At 41.4% G+C, this 21,350-nt stretch overlaps 1 protein-coding gene across 2 annotated transcripts in view; it reads right to left on the bottom strand.

Annotated features, from left to right (window-relative positions):
- Window positions 1–21,350, bottom strand: part of jam3b (junctional adhesion molecule 3b) — a 78,829-nt gene that overhangs the window by 5,504 nt on the left and 51,975 nt on the right. For both annotated transcript variants that reach the window (XM_072593178.1, XM_072593179.1), the window contains exons 4-8: window positions 18,661–18,807; window positions 14,854–15,056; window positions 12,093–12,192; window positions 10,346–10,453; window positions 9,840–9,858 (exon numbers count right to left, since the gene is read on the bottom strand). In XM_072593178.1, the coding sequence (XP_072449279.1) occupies window positions 9,840–9,858; window positions 10,346–10,453; window positions 12,093–12,192; window positions 14,854–15,056; window positions 18,661–18,807 (577 nt within the window). The remainder of the gene's footprint in view (window positions 1–9,839; window positions 9,859–10,345; window positions 10,454–12,092; window positions 12,193–14,853; window positions 15,057–18,660; window positions 18,808–21,350) is intronic.

The following is a 21,350-nucleotide window of genomic DNA, read 5'->3' as shown; positions in this document are numbered from 1 at the left end:
CAAGACAATTTTCTGATTCAGTATGAGGATGTATCTACTAGAGAAGGTGCAAAACCTGACCTACTCTTGGGAAATAAGGCACGACAGGTGACTGAGGTGTCAGGGGGGGGAGAACTTTGGGGCCAGCTGCCATAATTCTATTCGTTTTAAAATAGTGATGGAAAAGGAATAGACCAGATCTAAAAGTTGAAGTTCTAAATTGGACAAAGGCCAATTTTGACAGTATTTAGGCAAGAACTTTCAAAGCTCATTGGAGGCAGATGTTCGCAGGCAAACAGACGGCTGGAAAATGGGGAACCTTCAGAAATGAGAACGAGAATCCAGAGAAAGTATATTCGTGTCAGGGTGAAATGAAAGGCTGGTAGGTATAGAGAACGCCGAGTGACCAAAGAAATTGAGGGTTTGCTTAAGAAAAAGGAAGCATATGTAAGATATAGACAGGCTAGATCGAGTGAATCCTTAGAGTATAAAGGCAGTAGGAGTGTACTTAAGAGGGAAATCAAGAGGGCAGAAAAGGTGACACGAGATAGCTTTGGCAAATAGAAGGAGAATCCAAAGGTTTTTTTGCAAACTAGGGAGAGAATAGAGCCCCTCAAAGATCCTTTGTCTGGAGCCGCAGAAAATGGGGGAGATACTAAACTAGTATTTTGCATCAGTATTTACTGTGGAAAAGGATATGGAAGATACATACTGTAGGGAAATAGATGGTGTCTTGAAATGCATAAAAGGTGGATAAATCCCCAAAACCTGATCAGGTGTACCCTTGAACTCTGTGGGAAGCTAGAGAAGTGATTGCTGGGCCTCTTGCGGAGATATTTGTGTCATCAATAGTCACAGGTGAGGTGCCGGAAGACTGGAGGTTGGCTAACGTGGTGCCACTGTTTAAGAAAGGTGGTAAGGACAAGCCAGGGAACTATAGACTGGTGAGCCTGGAAGGAATCCTGAGGGACATGATTTTACATGTATTTGGAAAGTCAAGGACTGATTAGGGATAGTCAACATGGCTTTGTGCATAGGAAATAATGCCTCACAAACGTGATTGAGTTTTTTGAAGTAACAACAAAGAGGATTAATTAGGGCAGAGTGGTAGATGTGATCTGTATGGAGTTCAGTAAGGCATTCGCTAAGGGAGACTGATTAGCAAGGTTAGATCTCATGGAGTACAGGAAGAACTAGCCATTTGGATACAGAACTAGCAGAGGGTGGTGGTGGAGGGTTGTTTTTCAGACTGAAGGCCTGTGACCAGTGGAGTGCCACAAGGATCGGTGCTAGGTCCTCGACTTTTTGTCATTTACATAAATGATTTGGATGTGAGCATAAGTACAGTTAGTAAATTTGTAGATGATACCAAAATTGGAGGTGTAGTGGAAAGCAAAGAAGGTTACCTCAGATTACAACAGGATCTGGACCAGATGGAGTTTAATTCAGATAAATGCGAGATGCTGCATTTTGGGAAAGCAAATCTTAGCAGGACTTATACACTTAATGGTAAGGTCCTAGGGAGTGTTGCTGAACAGAGAGACCTTGGAGTGCAGGTTCATAGCTCCTTGAAAGTGGAGTTGCAGGTAGATAGGATCGTGAAGGAGGAGAAAGTGAGGACTCCAGATGCTGGAGATCAGAGTTGAAAATGTGTTGCTGGAAAAGCACAGCAGGTCAGGCAGCATCCAAGGAACAGGAGAATTGATGTTTTGGGCATCAGCCCTTCTTCAGGAATAAGGAAAGTGTAGGGAAGAGGGACTTGGGGGAGGGGTGGGCTAGTGGAGGAGGAGTTTGGTATGGTTTCCTTTATCAGTTAGAGTATTGAGTACAGGAGGTGAGGTCATGTTGTGGCTGTACAGGACATTGGTTAGGCCATTGTTGGAATACTACGTGAATTTCTGTTCCCCTTCCTATTGGAAAGATGTTGTGAAACTTGAAAGGGTTCAGAAAAGATTTACAAGGATGTTGCCAGGGTTGGAGGTATAGGGGGAGGCTGAACGGGCTGGGGCTGTTTTCCCTGGAGTGTCAGAGGTTGATGGGTGACCTTTATAGAGATTTACAAAATCATGAGGGAATGGATAGCATAAATTGACCGTGTTTTCTCTTTGGTTGGGGAGCCCAGAACTAGAAGGCATAGGTTTAGTGTGAGAGGGGAAAGATATAAAAGAGCCGTAAGAGGCAACTTTTTCCACACAGTGTGGTACATGTATTGAATGAGCTGCCAGAGGAAGTGGTGGAGGCTGGTACAATTGCAACATTTAAGATGCATATGGGCTGGATGCTGGTAGGTAGGACTAGATTGGGTTGGGATATCTGGTCGGCGTGGATGGGTTGGACTGAAGGGTCTGTTTCCATGCTGTACATCTCTATGACTTTATTAGATGGTTGTTTTTGACTGGTGTGGATGTGATGGATGAAATGTCATATTCTGTGCTGTAGATTAACTATGCAATTTCCCTTGTATTTCATCCAAAATTTCATGATAACAATATTTTAAATAGAGGTACATTTAAAATCCAGGGACATTTCTCCAGTATGTACTGGGATCATTTAAAAAGAAATAATTAGCAAGATGTGCGCATTGCTGGCTAGTTCAGCATTACGAGTGAACTACTCCCTTGAACCACTGTAGTCCATGTGTGGCAAGTACACTTGTTCAGGATAGAGTTCTGGATTTTGAACTAATGATACTGAAATGACTATGGTATAGTTCCAAGTCAGAATATGTTCTTGAGTGTGTATTCATGTGGCTACTGCTCTTGTCCTTCTGGGTGGCAAAAATTAGATTTAGAGGGTATTATCGCTGCAGCCTTGGTGGTTTGCTACAATGCAATTCTCTAGATTGTATGACACAATCAAAATCACAGAACATGGAATCATGCTTTATAGATAATGTCAGGCTGTAGGTTGACTAGTCTGGAACAACCATTCCTATTCTGACAAGTATTCAGCCATTAAGGAAGTCTTTACATGGATTCTGTGTTATCTTATTTCTAATGCCTTGAGTATTAGCAGGTAGTCTATCTGGTTACATTCCTTTTAGTTTTGATATTACTGTTTGGTCTATTTTCTGAATAAACAGAAAATTGCAATGGTTCTGGAGTCACATGTAGGCCAGACTACATGAGAATGGCAGACTTTCCATCCCAACAGACCTGAGCATAATGGGTTTTATAACACAACAACAAATGGTTTCATGGTCACCATTGTGGTCATCTGCCACAATGAGATTCAAACCCACATCCCCAGAAAAATGACCTGGATCTCTGGATCACTCGTTCAATAACAGTGCCACTATGCCATCTCCTCCCATGTTATGAAGTCTTTATGATTTTCAGGTGAGAGTTATAAGACATACATATTACACATGGTTTGAAACTAACCTGCTAGTAAATTCTAATAATGCTGGAAACCAATTCACTAATTTTCTCAGCGACAGTTCGAGTGGGAGGAGTGACAGTGAGGACCAGAGGCCCGAGGGGAAGGTAAATGTCAAAAGATATAAAGGTTTACCAGTGTACAGGCGGAGTACACACTGAGCAGAAGCAGACATGGGACTGCTGGGTAATGGAGGCTTTATATTTGGCTGGTTGCTTTACCCAAAACACTACTCAGGTAGTGTCACCCACCAGTTGTCCTCCTCTAACCCAAAAAAAAAGGTTCTGTGCCCCAATTGGTAAGGTGACTGGGTTTTTTTTGTTTTTCAGTAATCTGTTTGGGAACTTAGAATAGTGGGAATGGAGGTTACGGCTGTTGAATATTCCCCCTGCAGAATGTGGGAGGTAAGGGTCACCAGTAGTATCCCTGCTGACTGTATCTGTGGGAAGTGCATCCAACCCCAGCACCTCGAAAACCGCACAGGGAACTGGAGCTGGATGAACTTCCGATCATTCAGATGGCAGAAGGGGTAATTGAAGAGTTACAGGGAGGTAGTCACACCTCAGGTAAAAGGAGGTAGATGGGTTACCATCAGGGGATGGAACGAGAACCAGCAGGGAGTGCTGGGATCCCCTGTGGCCGTTCCCCTCAATAACAAATGCACTGTTTTGGATACTGTTGGGGGGAAGAGAAACGACTTATCAGGGTTAAACAAAGCAGGTCTTTGTTAGAGTCTGTCCCTATTGCTCAGAAGGGAAGGGAGAACGAGCACAGCATTAGTCATTGGGGACTTCATAGGTAGGACGACAGATAGGACATTCAGTGGAAACAAGAGCGACTCAGGTTTGGTGCACTGCCTCCCAGGTGTCAGGGGTCATGATGTCTTTAATAGTCTTTTTGACATCCTTGCAGGGGAGGGGGAGCAGCCCCAAGTATGGTCCACATTGGCACCAATGACATAGGCAGGAAGAGAGATGGGGCTTTAAAGCAGAAATTCAGGGAGGTAGGATGGAAGCTTAGAGCTAGAACAAACAGTTATCACCTCTGGTTTGTTGCCCGTGCCACATGCTAGTGAAGCGAAGAATAGGGAGAGAGAGAGAGAGGATCTTTACATTGTTGAGGCTAAATGTCAGCTCGCGGACACCTCCTCCTACTGCCCCCTCGACCATGACCCCACCTCCCACCACCAAACCATCATCTTCCAGACCATCCATAACCTCATCACCTCAGGGGATCTCCCATCCACCACCTCCAACCTCATAGTCCCACAACCCCACACCGCCAGTTTCTACCTCCTGCCCAAAATCCACAAACCTGACTGCCCCAGCCGACCCATTATCTCAGCCTGCTCCTGCCCCACCGAACTCATCTCTGCATACTTCGGCATGGTCCTGTCCCCTTAAGTCCAAGATCTCTGCACCTATGTTCGAGACACCACCCACACCCTCTACCTCCTCCATGATTTTCACTTCCCCGACCCCCAATGCCTTATCTTCACCATGAACATCCAGTCCCTATACACCTCCATCCCCCATCACGAAGGCCTCAAAGCTCTCCACTTCTTCCTTTCCCACCGACCCAACCAGTACCCTTCCACTGACACCCTCCTTCGAGTGACTGAACTGGTCCTCACTCTGAACAACTTCTCTTTCCAATCCTCCCACTTCCTCCAAACCAAAGGAGTAGCCATGGGCCCCAGCTATGCCTGCCTCTTAGTCAGATATGTGGAACAGTCCACCTTCCGCAGCTACACTGGCACCACCCCCCACCTTTACCTCCACTACATTGATGACTGTATCAGCACTACCTCGTGCTCCCACAAGGAGGGTGAACAGTTCATCCACTTTACCAACACCTTCCACCCCGACCTCAAATTTACCTGGACCGTCTCAGACTCCTCCCTCCCCTTCCTAGACCCCTCCATTTCTATCTCGGGCGACCGACTCAACACGGACTTTTACTATAAACCGACCAACTCCCACAGCTACCTAGATTACACCTCCTCCCAGCCTTCCCCCCCCTGTAAAAACGCCATCCCATATTCCCAATTCCTTCGCCTCTGCTCCCAGGAGGACCAATTCAAATACCGAACCACCAAGATGGCCTCCTTCTTCAAAGACCACAATTTCCCCTCAGACGTGGTTGACTATGCTCTCCACCGCATCTCCTCCACTTCTCGCTCCTCCTCCCTTGAACCCCACCCCTCCAATCGCCACCAGGACAGAACCCTACTGGTCCTCACCTACCACACCACCAACCTCCAGATATATCGTATCATCCTTTGTCATTTCCGCCACCTCCAAACAGACCCCCCCTCACCAGGGATATATTTCCCTCCCTCCCCTATCAGTGTTCCGGAAAGACCACTCCCTCCGCGACTCCCTTGTCAGGTCCACACCCCCCCTCCAACCCAACCTCCACTCCCGGCACCTTCCCCTGCAACCACAAGAAATGAAAAACTTGCACCCTCCCCTCCCTCCTAGGCCCCAAGGGATCCTTCCATATCCGTCACAAGTTCACCTGCACCTCCACCCACATCATTTACTGCATCCGCTGCACCTGATTGGGGAGATAGGTCACCTCCTTGCGGAATGTTTCAGAGAACACCTCTGGGACACCTGCACCAACCAACCCAACCACCCCGTGGCTCAACACTTCAACTCCCCCTCTCACTCCATCAAGAACATGCAAGTCCTTGGAGTCCTCCATCGCCAGACCATAGCAACACGACGCCTGGAGGAAGAGCGCCTCATCTTCCGCCTAGCAACCCTCCAACCACAAGGGATGAATGCAGATTTCTCCAGCTTCATTTCCCCTCCCCCCCCACCCTCTGACTCAACCCCACCTTCTTGACCTGCAATCTTCTTCCCGACCTCTCCGCCCCCATCCCCCTCACCTTAACCTCCTTCCACCTATTGCATTCACAGCACCCCTCCCCACCTTTTATCTTAGCCTGCTTGGCACACCCTCCTCATTCATGAAGGGCTTATGGCTGAAACGTCGATTCTCCTGCTCCTTGGATGATGCCTGACCTGCTGCACTTTTCCAGCAACACATTTTTGAGAGAGAGATTGAACATGCAGTTCCAAAGATGGTGCAGGAGGGTGGATTCCTGGATAATTGGGGGTCTTTTTGGGATAGGTTGGACATCTACAAACAAAACCTTCTTCACCTGAACCAGAGGGATACCAATATCCCGAAAGGACATTTGCTAATGCTCTTCGGGCGGGTTTAAGATTAATTCAGCAAAGGGATGGGAACCGAAGTTGTAGTTTGAGTAGATGGGAGGATGAGAGTAATGAAGTCATAACTAAGATTGCAGAAGGCACCAGCAAGCAACTAGTTGATTTGAAACATGTCTACTTCAACACCGGGAGCATCCGGAATAAGGTGGGCAGCAGGGACAGGAATGGTTACTGTAGGGTCTGGGATTTAGATGTTTCAGTAAGAACAGAGAAGATGGTAAAAGAGGGGTGGTGTGGCATTGTTAGTCAAGGACAGTAATACGCTTGCAGAAAGGACATTTCAGTACTCATCTACTGAGGTAGTATAGGCTGAGATTAGAAACAGAAGAGGTTACCCTGTTGGGAGTTTTCTATCGGCCTCTGAATAGTTCCAGAGATGTCGAGACAGGATAGCAAAGATGATCCTCAATAGGAGCAACTGAGACAGGGTAGTTGTTATGGGGGACTTTGACCCATCTAAAGTACTTGAACTATAATATTCCCAGTCAATATTTGGAAAGTTAAATTTTGTCTAATGTGTGTAGGAGGGTTTCCTGACAATATGTAGACAGGTCAACCAGGGACGAGGCCATGTTACATTCGGTACTGGGAATGAACCTGGCCAGGTGTTCGATTTGGAGTTGGTGAGCACTTGATAGTGACCGCAATTCAGTTACGTTTAGTGATGGAAAGGGATAGGTATATACCACAAGGCAAGAGAATCACAGCTAGGGGAAAAGGCAATTATGATGCGATTAGGCAAGATTTAGGATATAAAGGATGAGGAAGGAAACTGCAGAAGATAAGCACAATTGAAATGTGGTGCTTATTCAAGGACCAGCTAACTGTGGGTCCTTGATAAGTACATACCTGTCAGACAGGGAAGAAGTTGTTGAGCACGGAAGCTGTGGTTTATTAAGGAAGTTCAATCTCTTGTCAAGAGGAAGGAAAAAGCTTATGTTGTTAGGATGAAATGAGAAGGCTCAGTTAGGGCACTTGAGAGTTACAAGTTAGCCAGAGAAGACCTAAAGAGAGAGAGAGCTAAGAAGAACCAGGAGGGGACATGAGAAGTGGATAGGATCAAGAAAAACCCTAAGGCTTTCTATAGCTATATCAGGAATAAATGACTAGAATAAGATTAGGGGCAATCAAGCATAGTAGTGGGAAGTTGTGCATGGAGTCAGAGGAGATGGGGAAGCGCTAAAGGAATACTTTTTGTCAGTATTCACACTAGAAAAAGACAACGTGGTCAAGGAGAATACGGAGATACTGGCTACTAGACTAGATAAGATTGAGGTGCATAAGGAGGAGTTGTCTATTTTTACACTTTCCAAAATTGCTAAGACCCCTGGTCCAGATGGGATTTATCCTCTCTGGGAAGCCATGGAGGAGATTGCCGAGCCTTTGGCTTTGATCTTTAATGTCATCGCCTACAGGAATACTGCCAGAAGACCAGAGGATAGCAAATGTTGTTCGCTTGTTCAAGGAGGGGAGTAGACAACCCTGGTAATTATAGACCCGTGGGCCTTACTTCGGTTGTGGGCAAAGTGTTGGAAAGGGTTATAAGAGATAGGATTTATAATCATCTAGAAAGAAATAAGTTGGTTAGGGATAGTCAACACTGTTCTGTGATGAGTAGGTCGTGCCTCACAAACCTTAGAGTTCTTTGAGAAGGTGACCAAACTGGTGGATGAGGGTAAAGCAGTTGCTGTGGTCTATATGGATTTCAGTAAGGTGTTTGATGAGGCTCCCCACACTAGGCTATTGCACAAAATAGAGAGGCATGGGCTTGAGGGTGATTTAATGGTTTGCATCAGAGATTGGCTAGCTGAAAGAAGACAGAGGGTGGTAGTTCATAGGAAATGATGATCATGGAGTTCAGTTACTAGTGGGGTACCGCAAGGATCTGTTTTGGATCCACTGTTGTATGTGATTTATATAAATGACCTGGATGAAGGCATAGCAGGGTGGGTGAGTAAATTTGCAGATGACACGAAGGTCAGTAGAGTTGTGGATAGTGATGAAGACTGTTGTAGGTTACAGAGAGACATAGATAAGCTGCAGAGCTGGGCTGAGAGGTGGCAAATGGACTTTAATGCGGAAAAGTGAGAGGTGATTCACTTTGGAAGGAGTAACAGGAGTGCAGAGTACTAGGCTAATGGGAAGATTCTTGGTAGTGTAGATGAGCAGAGAGGTCTCAGTGTCTAAGTACATTGATCATTGAAAGTTGCTGCCCAGGGTGATAGGGTTGTTAAGAAGGCATACAATGTGTTAACTTTTATTGGTAGGAAGATTGTGCTTCGGAACCATGAGATTATGTTGCAGCCACATTTGGAGTATTGCTAAAGTTCTGGTCACCGCATTATAGGAAGGACATGGAAACTTTGGAAAGGATTTAGAGGAGATTTACTCAGATGTTGCCTGGTACGGAGGGAAGGTCTTACAAGGAAAGACTGAGGGACTTGAGGCTATTTTCATTAGAGAGAAAAAGGTTGAGAGGTGACTTAATAGAGACATGCAAGATAATCAGAGCATTAGGTAGGGTGGACAGTGACAGCCTTTTCCTCAGATGGTGATGGCTAGCACGAGGGCACACAGCTTTAAATTGAGGGGTGCTAGATATAGGACAGATGTCAGAGGTAGTTTCCTTATTTGTTAGTAGAGGCATGGAACGCGCTGCCTGCAACAATAGTAGACTCGCCAACTTAAAGGGCATTTAAATGGTCATTGGATTGACAAATGGACAAGAATGGAACAGTGTTGGTAGATGGGCTTCTGATTGATTCCACAGGTCAGTGCAACATTGAAGGCCAAAGGGCCTGTACTGCGCTGTCATGTTCTAATTGAGAAAACAATTATTAATTACATTGTGAAGTTGAAAATCATAGCCTGTACTATGGTGAATTCTGGGTAACTGACATTCCCTTTACAGAACTAGTTATATAGTCATTATCATTGTCACAGTCATTTCCCTGAATTGCCTATTAGTTCAAAGTTGAAGTGAATGAGATTTTTAAAACAAACTGAAGAAATACTCAAAAGGGAGGTAATCAGCAAGGTTCGGGAAACAAGCAGGAGAGAGCTTTCAGAATACTTGTACAAGCATGATAGGCTAAATGATGGCCTGTGTTGTATCAATATGATTGAAACTATTGCCAACACATTGCTGCACTTTACCCTTAGATGATAAGCCTAAACTATATTTAGGTATAAAGCTATTACGAGTTTAAAAATACATTCAAAGAATAAGTAACTTACCCCTTTTCAGATTGTTTCTCTGGTGGGGAAAAAGAGGAAAACTGTATTTAACAGGACTGATCAGAGTCAATACAGTAAGCATTTGATTACAAGTAAATTGAATGTAAATCTAATATATGCATACTTATATTATCTTTAATCTTGCACTATTTTAGAATGGTGTACACAAAGGTGGCCTTTCTAGATGGACAATCACTGACTACTAAGGCATGCTTGTCTGCATTCAAGATGCTTTAATACAGTAACACCATACAAGAAACATAACATTTGTAAGAATATGGCATTAATCATATGACCTCTAATTAGCCTGCTGCTGGTTACAGAAGATTTCAACATACATGCTATTAGATTAAAAGTCTAACTAGCTCTCTCTATTTTTCAGTGGTTCTTTACATTAGATTAAATATCACATTATAGCAATAAGAATCCTTCAAATGACTGCTGGAACGAGACGCTTCCTCTAAAGATGGTTACTATAATTCTTAAAAGAGGCAACGCTTACTTACTTGTGAAGTATCCTCGTTTATATGCAAGCCTGATGACGATGGTTATAAATAGTAAAACAAGAACTACAACAAGAACACCACCAATTATCGCAGCAACATTAATGTCATCTGGAGAATGACAAGAATATCACATTATTCATTCAGCAAATAATCACCCAACAGCTGTAGTTATAAACAGTGACATGTAATACTACAAGATATTTTTACAGAACTTTTATCAAAATATAAAGGCACATTACAGAACCTTGATAGCAAACAAGAAGTAGAAGAGAAATCAAATCCTCAATGCTTTTTGCAATAGCTTTCAATTTATTTTACAAATCATTACAATTCATAACATGTCCACTTAATACTTACCTTGAGACTCATGAAATATCTACACTTAGGTTTCTTTGTAATGCAGCTGTTTGTTTACATTTGCAAATTACGGGAGGAAACTAAAAAGCAGTGTTGCTCAATTTCAAACCACTATTAGTTACTATATCTGGGTTTTTAACATTAGGGATGCCAATTACAAGGACTAGGTGATTTCACCTTTTGCAGAAACAGACATTATCCTCAGTGTATTTTGAAACAAAATGTTGTGACCTATCTAATTTTAACAGAATAGATAGCACAAGTCAATATTTTTGCACTCCAACTAGAGCTAGTTCACAGTTTACTCACTGACAAATCCAAACTAATTAATTTACAAATGCCATGAAGATGTGGGTGTACTGTACATTTAGAGAGTTAAAAGCTAGCACATGTTCTGAATATGATACAATGTAACATGTGATCCAGCACCCTAGGGTAGCTGGTTGCCTGGAGACAAAAACATTTGAAGTAGATCAATCAATTTAAATTATACCCTCCCCCCAAAAAAAATTCCAATCAGGTTTGAATTTAGTATATTTACAATATTAAAAGCCAATGACACAACCTGATGCTTTTGGGGGGGGGGGGGGTACATAAGACTGGGGAAAACTGATTAGTTGAGAGGAGAACTGCCAAAAGAGCAACAGATGGAGGCTGCTAGTAAGAACTCTCTGAAAAAGATACCTGCCCAGAGAGAAGGAGTTTTCACTGAGAAAAAATATCTATACCAACCTGGAGAGTAAATCTACAGAGGAAGATGTAACAGCTAGCTGGTTTTGAAATTTGAAGTTTTTGGTAAATCTTACTTGGGGGTTTTATCAGACTAGTGTTATAGAATGGAAAGTGGTTAGAGGAATTAGTTGTTAATTAATTATTCTCTGTTATATTTTAAGAAATAAAGTTGTTAATTCTTACTTTAAATAGTTCTTGGCCTCTAGAATTTTCAGATTATTGCACGAGATAAGCCTTTTCTGTGCTGCTGGTATAAATTAAGCAGGAGGGTTTACCCCATGTTGTAACACAAGTCGACCTTCAACGTTATTTGAATAATTTTATGCACTGTTATTTGATGCCATCTTTATAACACCATGGGATCACTGATGTCTACTTATGATAACAGACAAAATCGCGTCTCAACACAATTTGAAAAAGAGACCACCCTAACAGCTTAGCACTCAAAACGTCAGCCTGGATGTTGAGCACACTAAAGAATTTGAGCACAAGTCCCCAGCCTGACTGTGACTACTGAAACAAGGTTGATATCCAAACTGCAAAGAAATTACTGCAAAATTGTAAAAGTAAAAAAAAGTATTTCTACTTGTCTCATAAAACACTGAACAATGGAAAAAGTTAGAGTTAATGAGAATTCCAAAAAAAAAGTGCAACATACAAACTTCCATGCGCTGAGGTTCACACTTCGCATTTCCAACAATATTTTCTGCAACACAATGGTATTCTCCAATGTCCAGTTTTGAGATGACACTGAAGTGCTAGCAAAGTAAAATCACACATTCGTCAATTTATTTTTCACTTATCTTTCAAAGCAAACTTTTTTTTTCAAAAAAAAAAGCTAGTGGTCAACACCTTGTACTTCGATGGTGCCTTTAATGTAACAAAGCATTCAAAGTATTTTACAACAGCATTAAAATGAAGCATGCCACTCAGCCACATGAGGAGAATTAGGTCAGATGATTAAAAGCTTGTGAATGATGTACTTTTCTAAATGCATTTTTTAAAAAGTGGTTAAATCTAGCCACAAGGTTCCACAACTTGGGACCAAAGCAACTGAAGGTAAAGGAGTGATTAAATTTGGGAACGTGCTCCAGCCCAGAATTAGAGGTGTACAGCTATGTTGAAAAGTTAAGAGAGATTACCGAGATAGGGACAAGAAAGTCTTGGGAGGGATTCAAAGTCATGGATGAAAGTTATAATATCAAGATGTTGATACTGACGCTCAACTAGGAACCAATCTAGGTCAGCAAGTACAATGGGAATAAGCCTCGCTCGGAGTTAGAATAAAGGCAGAGGTTTGGAACTACTTTACATTTATTGAGTGTAGATGTATTAGACCTGCTAGGCATACATTGAAACAGTTGAATCTAGAGGTAATGAAAACCTAGATATGGGTTTCAGCAGCAGACAAGCTCAGGTGAGGTGTCGTTAGGATGGTGGAAATAGGTTTTCCATCTTTGGGATGGCATGAATTACATCAGAACCTAATGTGATACTGAAGTTGCAAACAGACTAGCTTGTTCTCAGATGGGTATTGGGAGAAGGATGGAGTCACAAGCTAGTGAATAGAATAGGGTTTGAAGCAGGGCTAGAGAATAATGGTTCAGTATCCCCAATATCTAATTGGATCAAATCTACATTCAACTATATTGAATATTATATCAGTGGTTAGCAGTGCTGCCTCACAGCACCAGGGACCTGGGTTCAATCCCCACGTCGGGCAACTGTCTGTGTGGAGTTTGCACATTCTCCCACAGTATCTGCGTGGGTTTCCTCCGGGTGCACCGGTTTCCTCCTACAGTCCAAACATGTGCAGGTTAGGTGAATTGGCCATGCTAAATTGCCTGTAGTGTTAGGTGCATTAGTCAGGGGTAAATATAGGGGAATGGGTTTGGGTGGGTTGCTCTTCGGAGGGTCGCTCTTCGGAGGGTCGGTGTGGACTTGTTGGGCCGAAGGGCCTATTTTCACACTATAGGGAATCTAATCATAAATAGTCTGATAATTTGGCTACAGCAGAGGAATCATCAGATGGCAGTGAGGTAGTGGTGGGTTTCATTATACATGAATACATGAGCCTTTGAATTATAACAGCATGCATGTAATGGTATTAAAAATGAATCCTAGTGCATGTAAGTAGTAAAAAGATACAGGAACAAGAAACAAAGCCAATGAATTCTGCACATTGTGTTAAGAATCGCTCAAGTTAAGACAGTCAGAGACAAACTAATGAGAGGGGAAAAAAAACAGATGTATGTAAAGAGAGGTCTGTTTTGACTCCCTCAAAGTTTTCTTCCTTTTTGGTGGTGGTATTTGGCCTCAGTACCACAGACCATGCTACTACTTCAGTTGAATTATCACCATTGAGAATCCATGACTGATTTTTTAAAAAAATCAGCATTTGTCATGTAGTATTGGAAAGCTTGTACTGGAATAATTATCTCCAGAAACTCCATCAAATATCTCAAAAAGAAATTACACTGCTACTGTAAATTGTTAAATTAGTATTTTCTATTTAACTTTGCCAAGTTAATGTCACAGAGTAGCTTCTTTTGTGGGCAGTCTATAATTTCCAAAGAGTTTCATCCAACTCCATAACCATTTTGTAATGTTGAAACGTACACTCAGCCATTGACTGGGGACAAAACTACAAGCAATTTAAATGTATACGAAGGAGATGCAGTCGTAATACTTCCACCTTGGAAATATTGGTTGGGAATCAAGGTTTATAATGAGATAGAACAAAGAGGTACTCAAAAATCATTTTAAAAGTTAGAAACTTTAAGACTTGAACTGAAGTATCATTTAGATGGTATATTATATGGATAGCATAAACTTAGTTTGATACTTGACTTCAGATTTAAGTCTGCCTTGGAATCTTCTGGAATTAACAATTAATTTCCTAAACACTACGGTGATCAATTCAGGAGAAAATCATAGGATCATTAAAAATAAGAGGCTCTCATTTTCTTTAAACATTTTGTGTGCATTAATCCAACTGTCTTTTAACTAGGTAGCTGTCTGGCAGTACTGAGTCATGTGATAATACTTGCAGGAATAGATCCAGAGCTGGTAACCGTAGATAGGAGATATGGCCCAGTATTCAAAATTCTAAGTAATTGCTGCCTCCCGAAATCTATGTCTACTGTATTACTAAGCAACTAACCAAGATAAATTACAGTTTAAAGGTCAACTAGGACTGGAGGCGGTGGTGGGTGGGAAGAAGGGAGAGAGAGAGCGTGCGAGAGCGAGCGAGAGAGAGAGAGCGCGCGAGAGCCAATGATAAGTGTATTAATTTGTCTAATATGCAATGTCACATTTCATCCAATGAACAAACAAGTCTGGCATATTTCAAATCTGACAAATGTTATGTCCATTACAGGGTTAGTAATGCAACTCTATTAAAAAAGATGAATAATTACCAGAGTTCCTGCAGTGGAGTCTATTTTGTAAGAAGAATTACGAAACTTTAAATTTGATTTTGGGTCATCTGGAACTGGGTCACCATTTCTGTACCAAATATATTTGGATGGTGGATAGCCTTCATTTTCATTACATGTCAAAACTGCAGTCTTCCCCACTGGCACGGATTTAGGTACAGTACATTGTGGTGTAATTGGTCTCACTGTGGGCAAACAAACAGGTTAGGTGAGTTTATACTTCGTGCAGAACATGTACTCGGTAAAATTTCAACACAAAATTCATATATTTAAAACTTTGCACATGTTCAGGAGTACCTAATTTATGTAATCTATAGTGTATCTTACCTCAAGCACTATTTTAATGTAATATGCATCCATCTGCAATGTAAGTTGGTAAATGGCATAAAGCCTGTTTGACACTTAAGATCAGGAATCACAACCGCGGCAACAATATACTTACTCAGATACTAAACGTGTTTAGCTTCAGTAGCATTATAGGAACAAAATGTTTCCCTTCTAACTTACTCATCTGTTATCTGTTCAGTTATATCAATGTTTTGCATTTACATTAAGAATAAATCCAACATTTTACATCAAACAATTAGATTAGATTACTTACAATCTTAGAGTGTTTGCATATTGTCAATACAAGAATTTGCAATATCTAGATGTACAGTTACAGGTATATTCTGAGAATACATATGCTGCTCTCTAACACCTGCATTTTATGTTATCTGCCATCTTCTACCAATTCTAAACAACAATAACCTACCAAAATAAAGTAGCAGAGGGTGCTTAGTAACATCAGCAATCCAAATTTTCTAATTTTATTCCATCATCACATTATTCCTACCTTTACATAAATCAAGTGTTTGCAGAGAGATTTAAAAAAAAAATCATAGCTGGTAATTTCTCAATCTCACTGAATCTTCTTGTGAGCCCCGAGAATTCAGTTAAAGAGATGAAAACAGCCTTGAACTGGAATAGCAAGAGTTCTAGCCCTTCAAGATGCAGAGTCGCTTTGATATAGTTTGGGAATAACAATCGAACAAACTTTACAGAACCATAGAAATGAATCAGCACAGAAGGGGGCCATTTAGTCCATCTTGCCAACCCAAAAGACACACACACACACACACTTTCTGATCCCATCTTCCTGCACACAGCCCATAGCCCTGAAGCGTACAGCACTTTTTTTAGACTAGATTCCCCACCGTGTGGAAACAGACCCTTTGGCCCAACACTGACCCTCTGAAGAGCAACCCACCCAAACCCATTTCCCTCTAACTAATGCATCTAACACTGTGGGGCAATGTAGCATGGCCAATTCACCTGACCTGCACATCTTTGGACTGTGGGAGGAAACCGGAGCACACGGATGAAACCCTGCAGACACAGGGAGAATATGCAAATTCCTATAGTCACCCAATCTGGAATCGAACCTGGGTCCCTGGCGCTGTGAGGCAACAATGCTAACCACTGAGCCACCATGCTGCCCCAAGTATAGTGTAGATCCAGCTACTTTTTAAGTAAGAGTTCATGCTCTCTGCCTCCAGCACCAATACAGGCAGCAAATTCGAGACACCCACAACCTTCTGCATAGGAAATATTTTTCCTCACATCCCCTCTAACTCTTCTGTTAGATTCAAACTATGATCCTGAGTTTTTTAACTCTCTGCCAAAGGAAATAGAATAGACAGGAGAAACCTAATTTTATTCCTAACAATTTTGTATACCTCAATCATCATTCTTCGAGGAGCATGGCATTCCAACCGAAACTCTATCAACAAACACATTGACTTGGATCTCATTTACCACCCATTGAGAAAAAGATCAGGAAATGACATCACAATAGAAAATGATGTCACTGCATAAAATGACATCACCAACCCAAGGAAACCCAAACATATAAACAGAAAGCGGGCTACACCACCAGTGCTTCATTTGGAGGCTCATTGAAGATGTTACCTAGACGAAACATCTGAAAACAAACCTTCCAGGTCAGCAAGCAAACCTACATCCAATGCTGGACAGGTTTGTCCTATTGAGACAAGGAAGGGATGGTAGGTTGAAAGAACCTTGGGTGACAAGGGATGTGAAACATTGAGTCAAGAGGAAGAAGAAAGCTTATTTGAGGTTGAGGAGACAAGGATCAGAAAGGGCTCAAGGGTTACAAGGTATCCAGGAAGGAATTGAAGAATGGACTTAGGAGAGCTAGTAGGGGGCATGAAGAAGCTTTAGCGGGTATGATTAAGGAAAACCCTAATGCACTCTACACTTATGTGAGGAACAAGAGGATGGGCAGAGCGAGGGTAGGGCCGTCAGGGCTAGTGGAGGGAACTTGCGCCTGGAGTCGGAGGAAGTAGGGGAGGCCCTTAAATGAATACTTTACTTCAATATTCACTAGAGAGGGATCTTGATGTTTCTGAGGGCAGCATGAAACAGACTGATGTGCTAGAACAAGTTGATGTTAGGAAGGAGGATGAACTGCAAAGTTGAAAAACATTAGGACAGATAAATCCCCTGGGCCAGACGGGATACTCCCATGGTTACTACAGGAAGTGAGGGAAGAGATTGCTGAGCCTTTGCCAATGATCTTTGCGTCCTCACTGTCCACTGGAGTAGTGCCAGATGATTGGAGGGTGGCAAAGTTATTCCCTTGTTCAAGAAAGGGAATAGAGTTAATCCTGAGAATTACAGGCTGGCACAACATAGAGGGCTGAAGGGCCTGTACTGTGTTGTACTGTTCTATATTCTATGTAAATATGACTGTCCACTTAATCTATGTTAACATGGCAAACTGAAGGAATGGGTTAGAATTCAAATCTCAAGGCAAAATAAAGGGCTACCTGGTTAAAACGGGCTAGGGAGAAATAATAAGGATTTATAAAATAATTGAAAAATATGAAGTGGAAATGAATAAGTCATTTAATCCATTTAATCATTCATTTAGACACCAACTGACTGGTTTCCACAATCCTTAACATTTTGGAGTTATCACAGATGTTGTAGGAGAGCGCGAGTGAGAGAGAGCAACCTAGTTTCAGCCACTTGACGGGTGAACACTTCGGAGGGTCATCAACTCCAGTTTAGGTAGGCAAGGCCATCATGATACATTAAGTAGTTAATGGTACCCAATACATTTTGATAGTCCCTTTCGTCCACTATGAAACATGGAGGGAGGCAATCTTAAAATTCCAGAGTCTTCAGTATTAGCCTATCCTTGGACAATGAGATGCCAGAATTCCATAGATGGTTATGCCCTTACGTGCATAGTTAGTATCAAGTCTCCCGTGAATGTCTACTTGTATTCCACATGCAACAACATCAAATGATTTGTGCCAGCCATCTTAAAACTTGAACACACAAGCTATTAAAAGCATGACTTAAGTTCATTATATGACATCCTCATGCTGGGTATGACGGTGATATTTTCCCTAAAAGAACCAGCCCTAATTTTATTATTCCTCTTTCTCCCAAAGGAAAAAACAGTGATAACCCCTCAAAAATAGTTCATGAGATGAGAGATAATTTAGGCTAAGAATGTTTACTTAAATGTGGCTTTTGCTCTTAAAAATTAGATTTATATCACCAGTTCAAAATGCAAGCCATCTGGATAAATTATAATTTCTTTAAAACACAGGCATAAAAACACATCAGTCTATAAACTATAATTAATGGTTCTTTAAAGATACTTTTGAGTTGAGATGATAATCTGAAATTCACTCATGGACACAAATAAATCAAGAAATACCAGAAACAACCTAATCATATACCTCCATTCAGGTAAAAACTGAAAAACGATACCTCGTACTGTTAGGTTAACAGAAACGTCACCCAAATATCCCTCTTCTTTACGTACTACTTCACAGCGATACACTGCAGCATCTTTCCGAGTCACATTGTGTATGTGTATAGACCAGCCCTGGACCTCTGCACGACCAACCAAATCTCCTGAAAACAGATATTTTAAAGATAAAACAACTCCTCTTCATACAAAACCCTTCAACAGAACTAAACAATTCCACAGCACTTCATAGCTTCGTAATTTTAAAGCCAAATGAGGACTTGTCAGGTGGGGTAACTAGAAGATTAGCCAAAGGGAGAAGTCCTAACAAGAAGAAAGGAAGAAATGGTTAGGGAGGAAATCTCTCAATGTTCTGGTCAACATAGTTGAAGGCATTGACAACAAAGGTAAGGGAGTGCAAGAGGAACAGGAGGTCAGAGTTAAAGTCAGAGTGTACAGACGACTGCAGATGAAAGACAGAGATTGAATGGGTGGCAGCCAGTGAGAGGAAAGGCTATTAATGAATCTGAATATGACCTGATATTAATGAAAGAGCAAGCTGGACAGTGTACTGTAATGTCTGGTGGCATCAATAGCATTTATGGGTGTGGATGTATTTGGTAGAAAGGATATGCAATCATAATGTGAACAAGAGGAAAGTCAAAATTGCAAATAATCTGAATTAACTTGATACAGTCCTCATCTACAAAAAACTAATGGCAAGAGTGCAGTTTGTAGAAAACGATCAAAATTATATGGTCAACTTAATAACCATATGCTTCACCCCACACAAGATATTACCAGCAGAAAACAGCTGAGATCTTCAGTTTCCAGACAGCAGAGAAGACTGGATGTACTCCGAAAGATTTGTATCAGGATCTCCGAAAATCATTGTCCACAGAGTTTCAACTTCCAACACACAAACACTCTGCCCAAAAGCATACAACTCTGAGCTAGAGACAGAATTCTGACTTACTTACCTTAAGAGATAGCCAAGGAAATTTAGAACAATTAAAAGCTGCTCTAATTTCTGGTTAAGTACATTAAATGACCTACACCAATCACACACTGTCACACCATCACCCACTGAGCACTATCACTTCACTCACCCACCAAGCTGTTCCCTACTGTCTTATCTCTGAACTACCTATCCATCTGCTGATATCTTATAGCCTCACCGTCCTATTCACCTGTTGGTGACAACCTCATTCATTTATCTTGCACACCTAACCTTTCCTTAGTCACTTATCAAATGATTTGGGACTTTGAAACATTTTACGTACTAGATCACAGCAGCAAGTGTCATAGAAAGTAGATATAGCTTTTGTGAAGATTCATGCCAACACCACTTGTGTAATTTGCCAGACTGTCAGCTGGGATATATTGTGCATTAGATGTCAGGTTCAAAAAAATGTGTAAAGGTAGAAAGGTAACTTTTTACCCGATTTGGGTTAGAGATAGGGATACTGGCTCATATCAGACAATTTAGATTGATGAAATAATAAAGTCTATCCTGGAATCAGTGACAAGTCAGAAGACTGACTACGTGCTGCCTAAGTTTTAAAATTACCCTGTATTTGAACCCCTTGTGGATAAAGGAGGGAAGCACCTCCTCCTCCCATCTCTCCATCCAGTCAACCAAGCACTTCTTGAGCCTTCCAAACCTGTAGCAGTTCTTCAAACTTTATAAAAGCCCCATCATCCTAACAACTTTCAAAAGAAAACCTTTACCTTTTCTCTGACCCAAAGCCAAGGAATTGCTGTCAGTCCTCCATTTCAAGCTCTGTTAGGTTCCATTCCTAATCAGGTCGTGGAGCTTCGTACTTAGTCAAACTGATTTGATTTGTGTGCAGGACTATATCATATCCACGCTTCTCTGTCTTCCAGAGTTTAAAATATTGGTGTCAAACCGAGAAATCATGTTTCTTTAGCCCAATCATTTCTGTACATGAAAAGGTAATCGCAAAGATCCTTGGGACGCAATGGTATTTCCATTTCACAAATTTTTAAATATTCAACATCCTCCTATTCCTCATTTCCCATTCCAAACCATCACACAACTTATGCAGTTGCAATCTATTAAAAATATTATGAATATTAAGTTAATGCAGCAAAGTGGCACTTCATCCAACGCTATTTGAAATTTTGGATAACATATTCCTCTCCCCTTCATCTGAGGTGGTGATGGAAAAAAAAAATTCAAAAAGCTATTTTTTTCCTTGTTCATATCGATTATATTCAATATATTAATATCAAATCCTCAAAAATTTTATCCTGTACTTTAACACCTAAACAAAGATAAACTGCCTCAACCCTTCCCTGAACAGGGCTGAACATTTGCCAGCATCCAGTTCTTTTGAACATTTGCCATCTACAGTTCACAATTTTAGTTTTCACATACATACTCTAAATAATTGTATTATTGCAATATTACTTATTCCTTATAATATATTCACAAGGCAAAGATAGCAATTACAGAAATGTCAAATCTCTTCCGACACCAAGATGCAAATTGTTTTCATGTTTACTTTTAGCTTCTCATCTCATCTGTCTAATCAGAAGAACCAGAATTAGGACCTTTGAGCCTGCTCCACCATTCAATAAGATCATGGCTGATCTCTGATCTTTTTATGGCCTCAGCTCCACTAACCCAACCTCTCACCATAACCCTGAATCCCTTTACTGTTCAAAAAGTTATGTTAGCTTTGAA

This window comes from Chiloscyllium punctatum, chromosome 23, assembly GCF_047496795.1.
Source record: "Chiloscyllium punctatum isolate Juve2018m chromosome 23, sChiPun1.3, whole genome shotgun sequence".
NCBI classification, from domain to species: domain Eukaryota; kingdom Metazoa; phylum Chordata; class Chondrichthyes; order Orectolobiformes; family Hemiscylliidae; genus Chiloscyllium; species Chiloscyllium punctatum.
The sequence above is the reverse complement of the archived record's forward strand: the minus strand, read 5'-3'. Positions and strand labels throughout refer to the sequence as shown.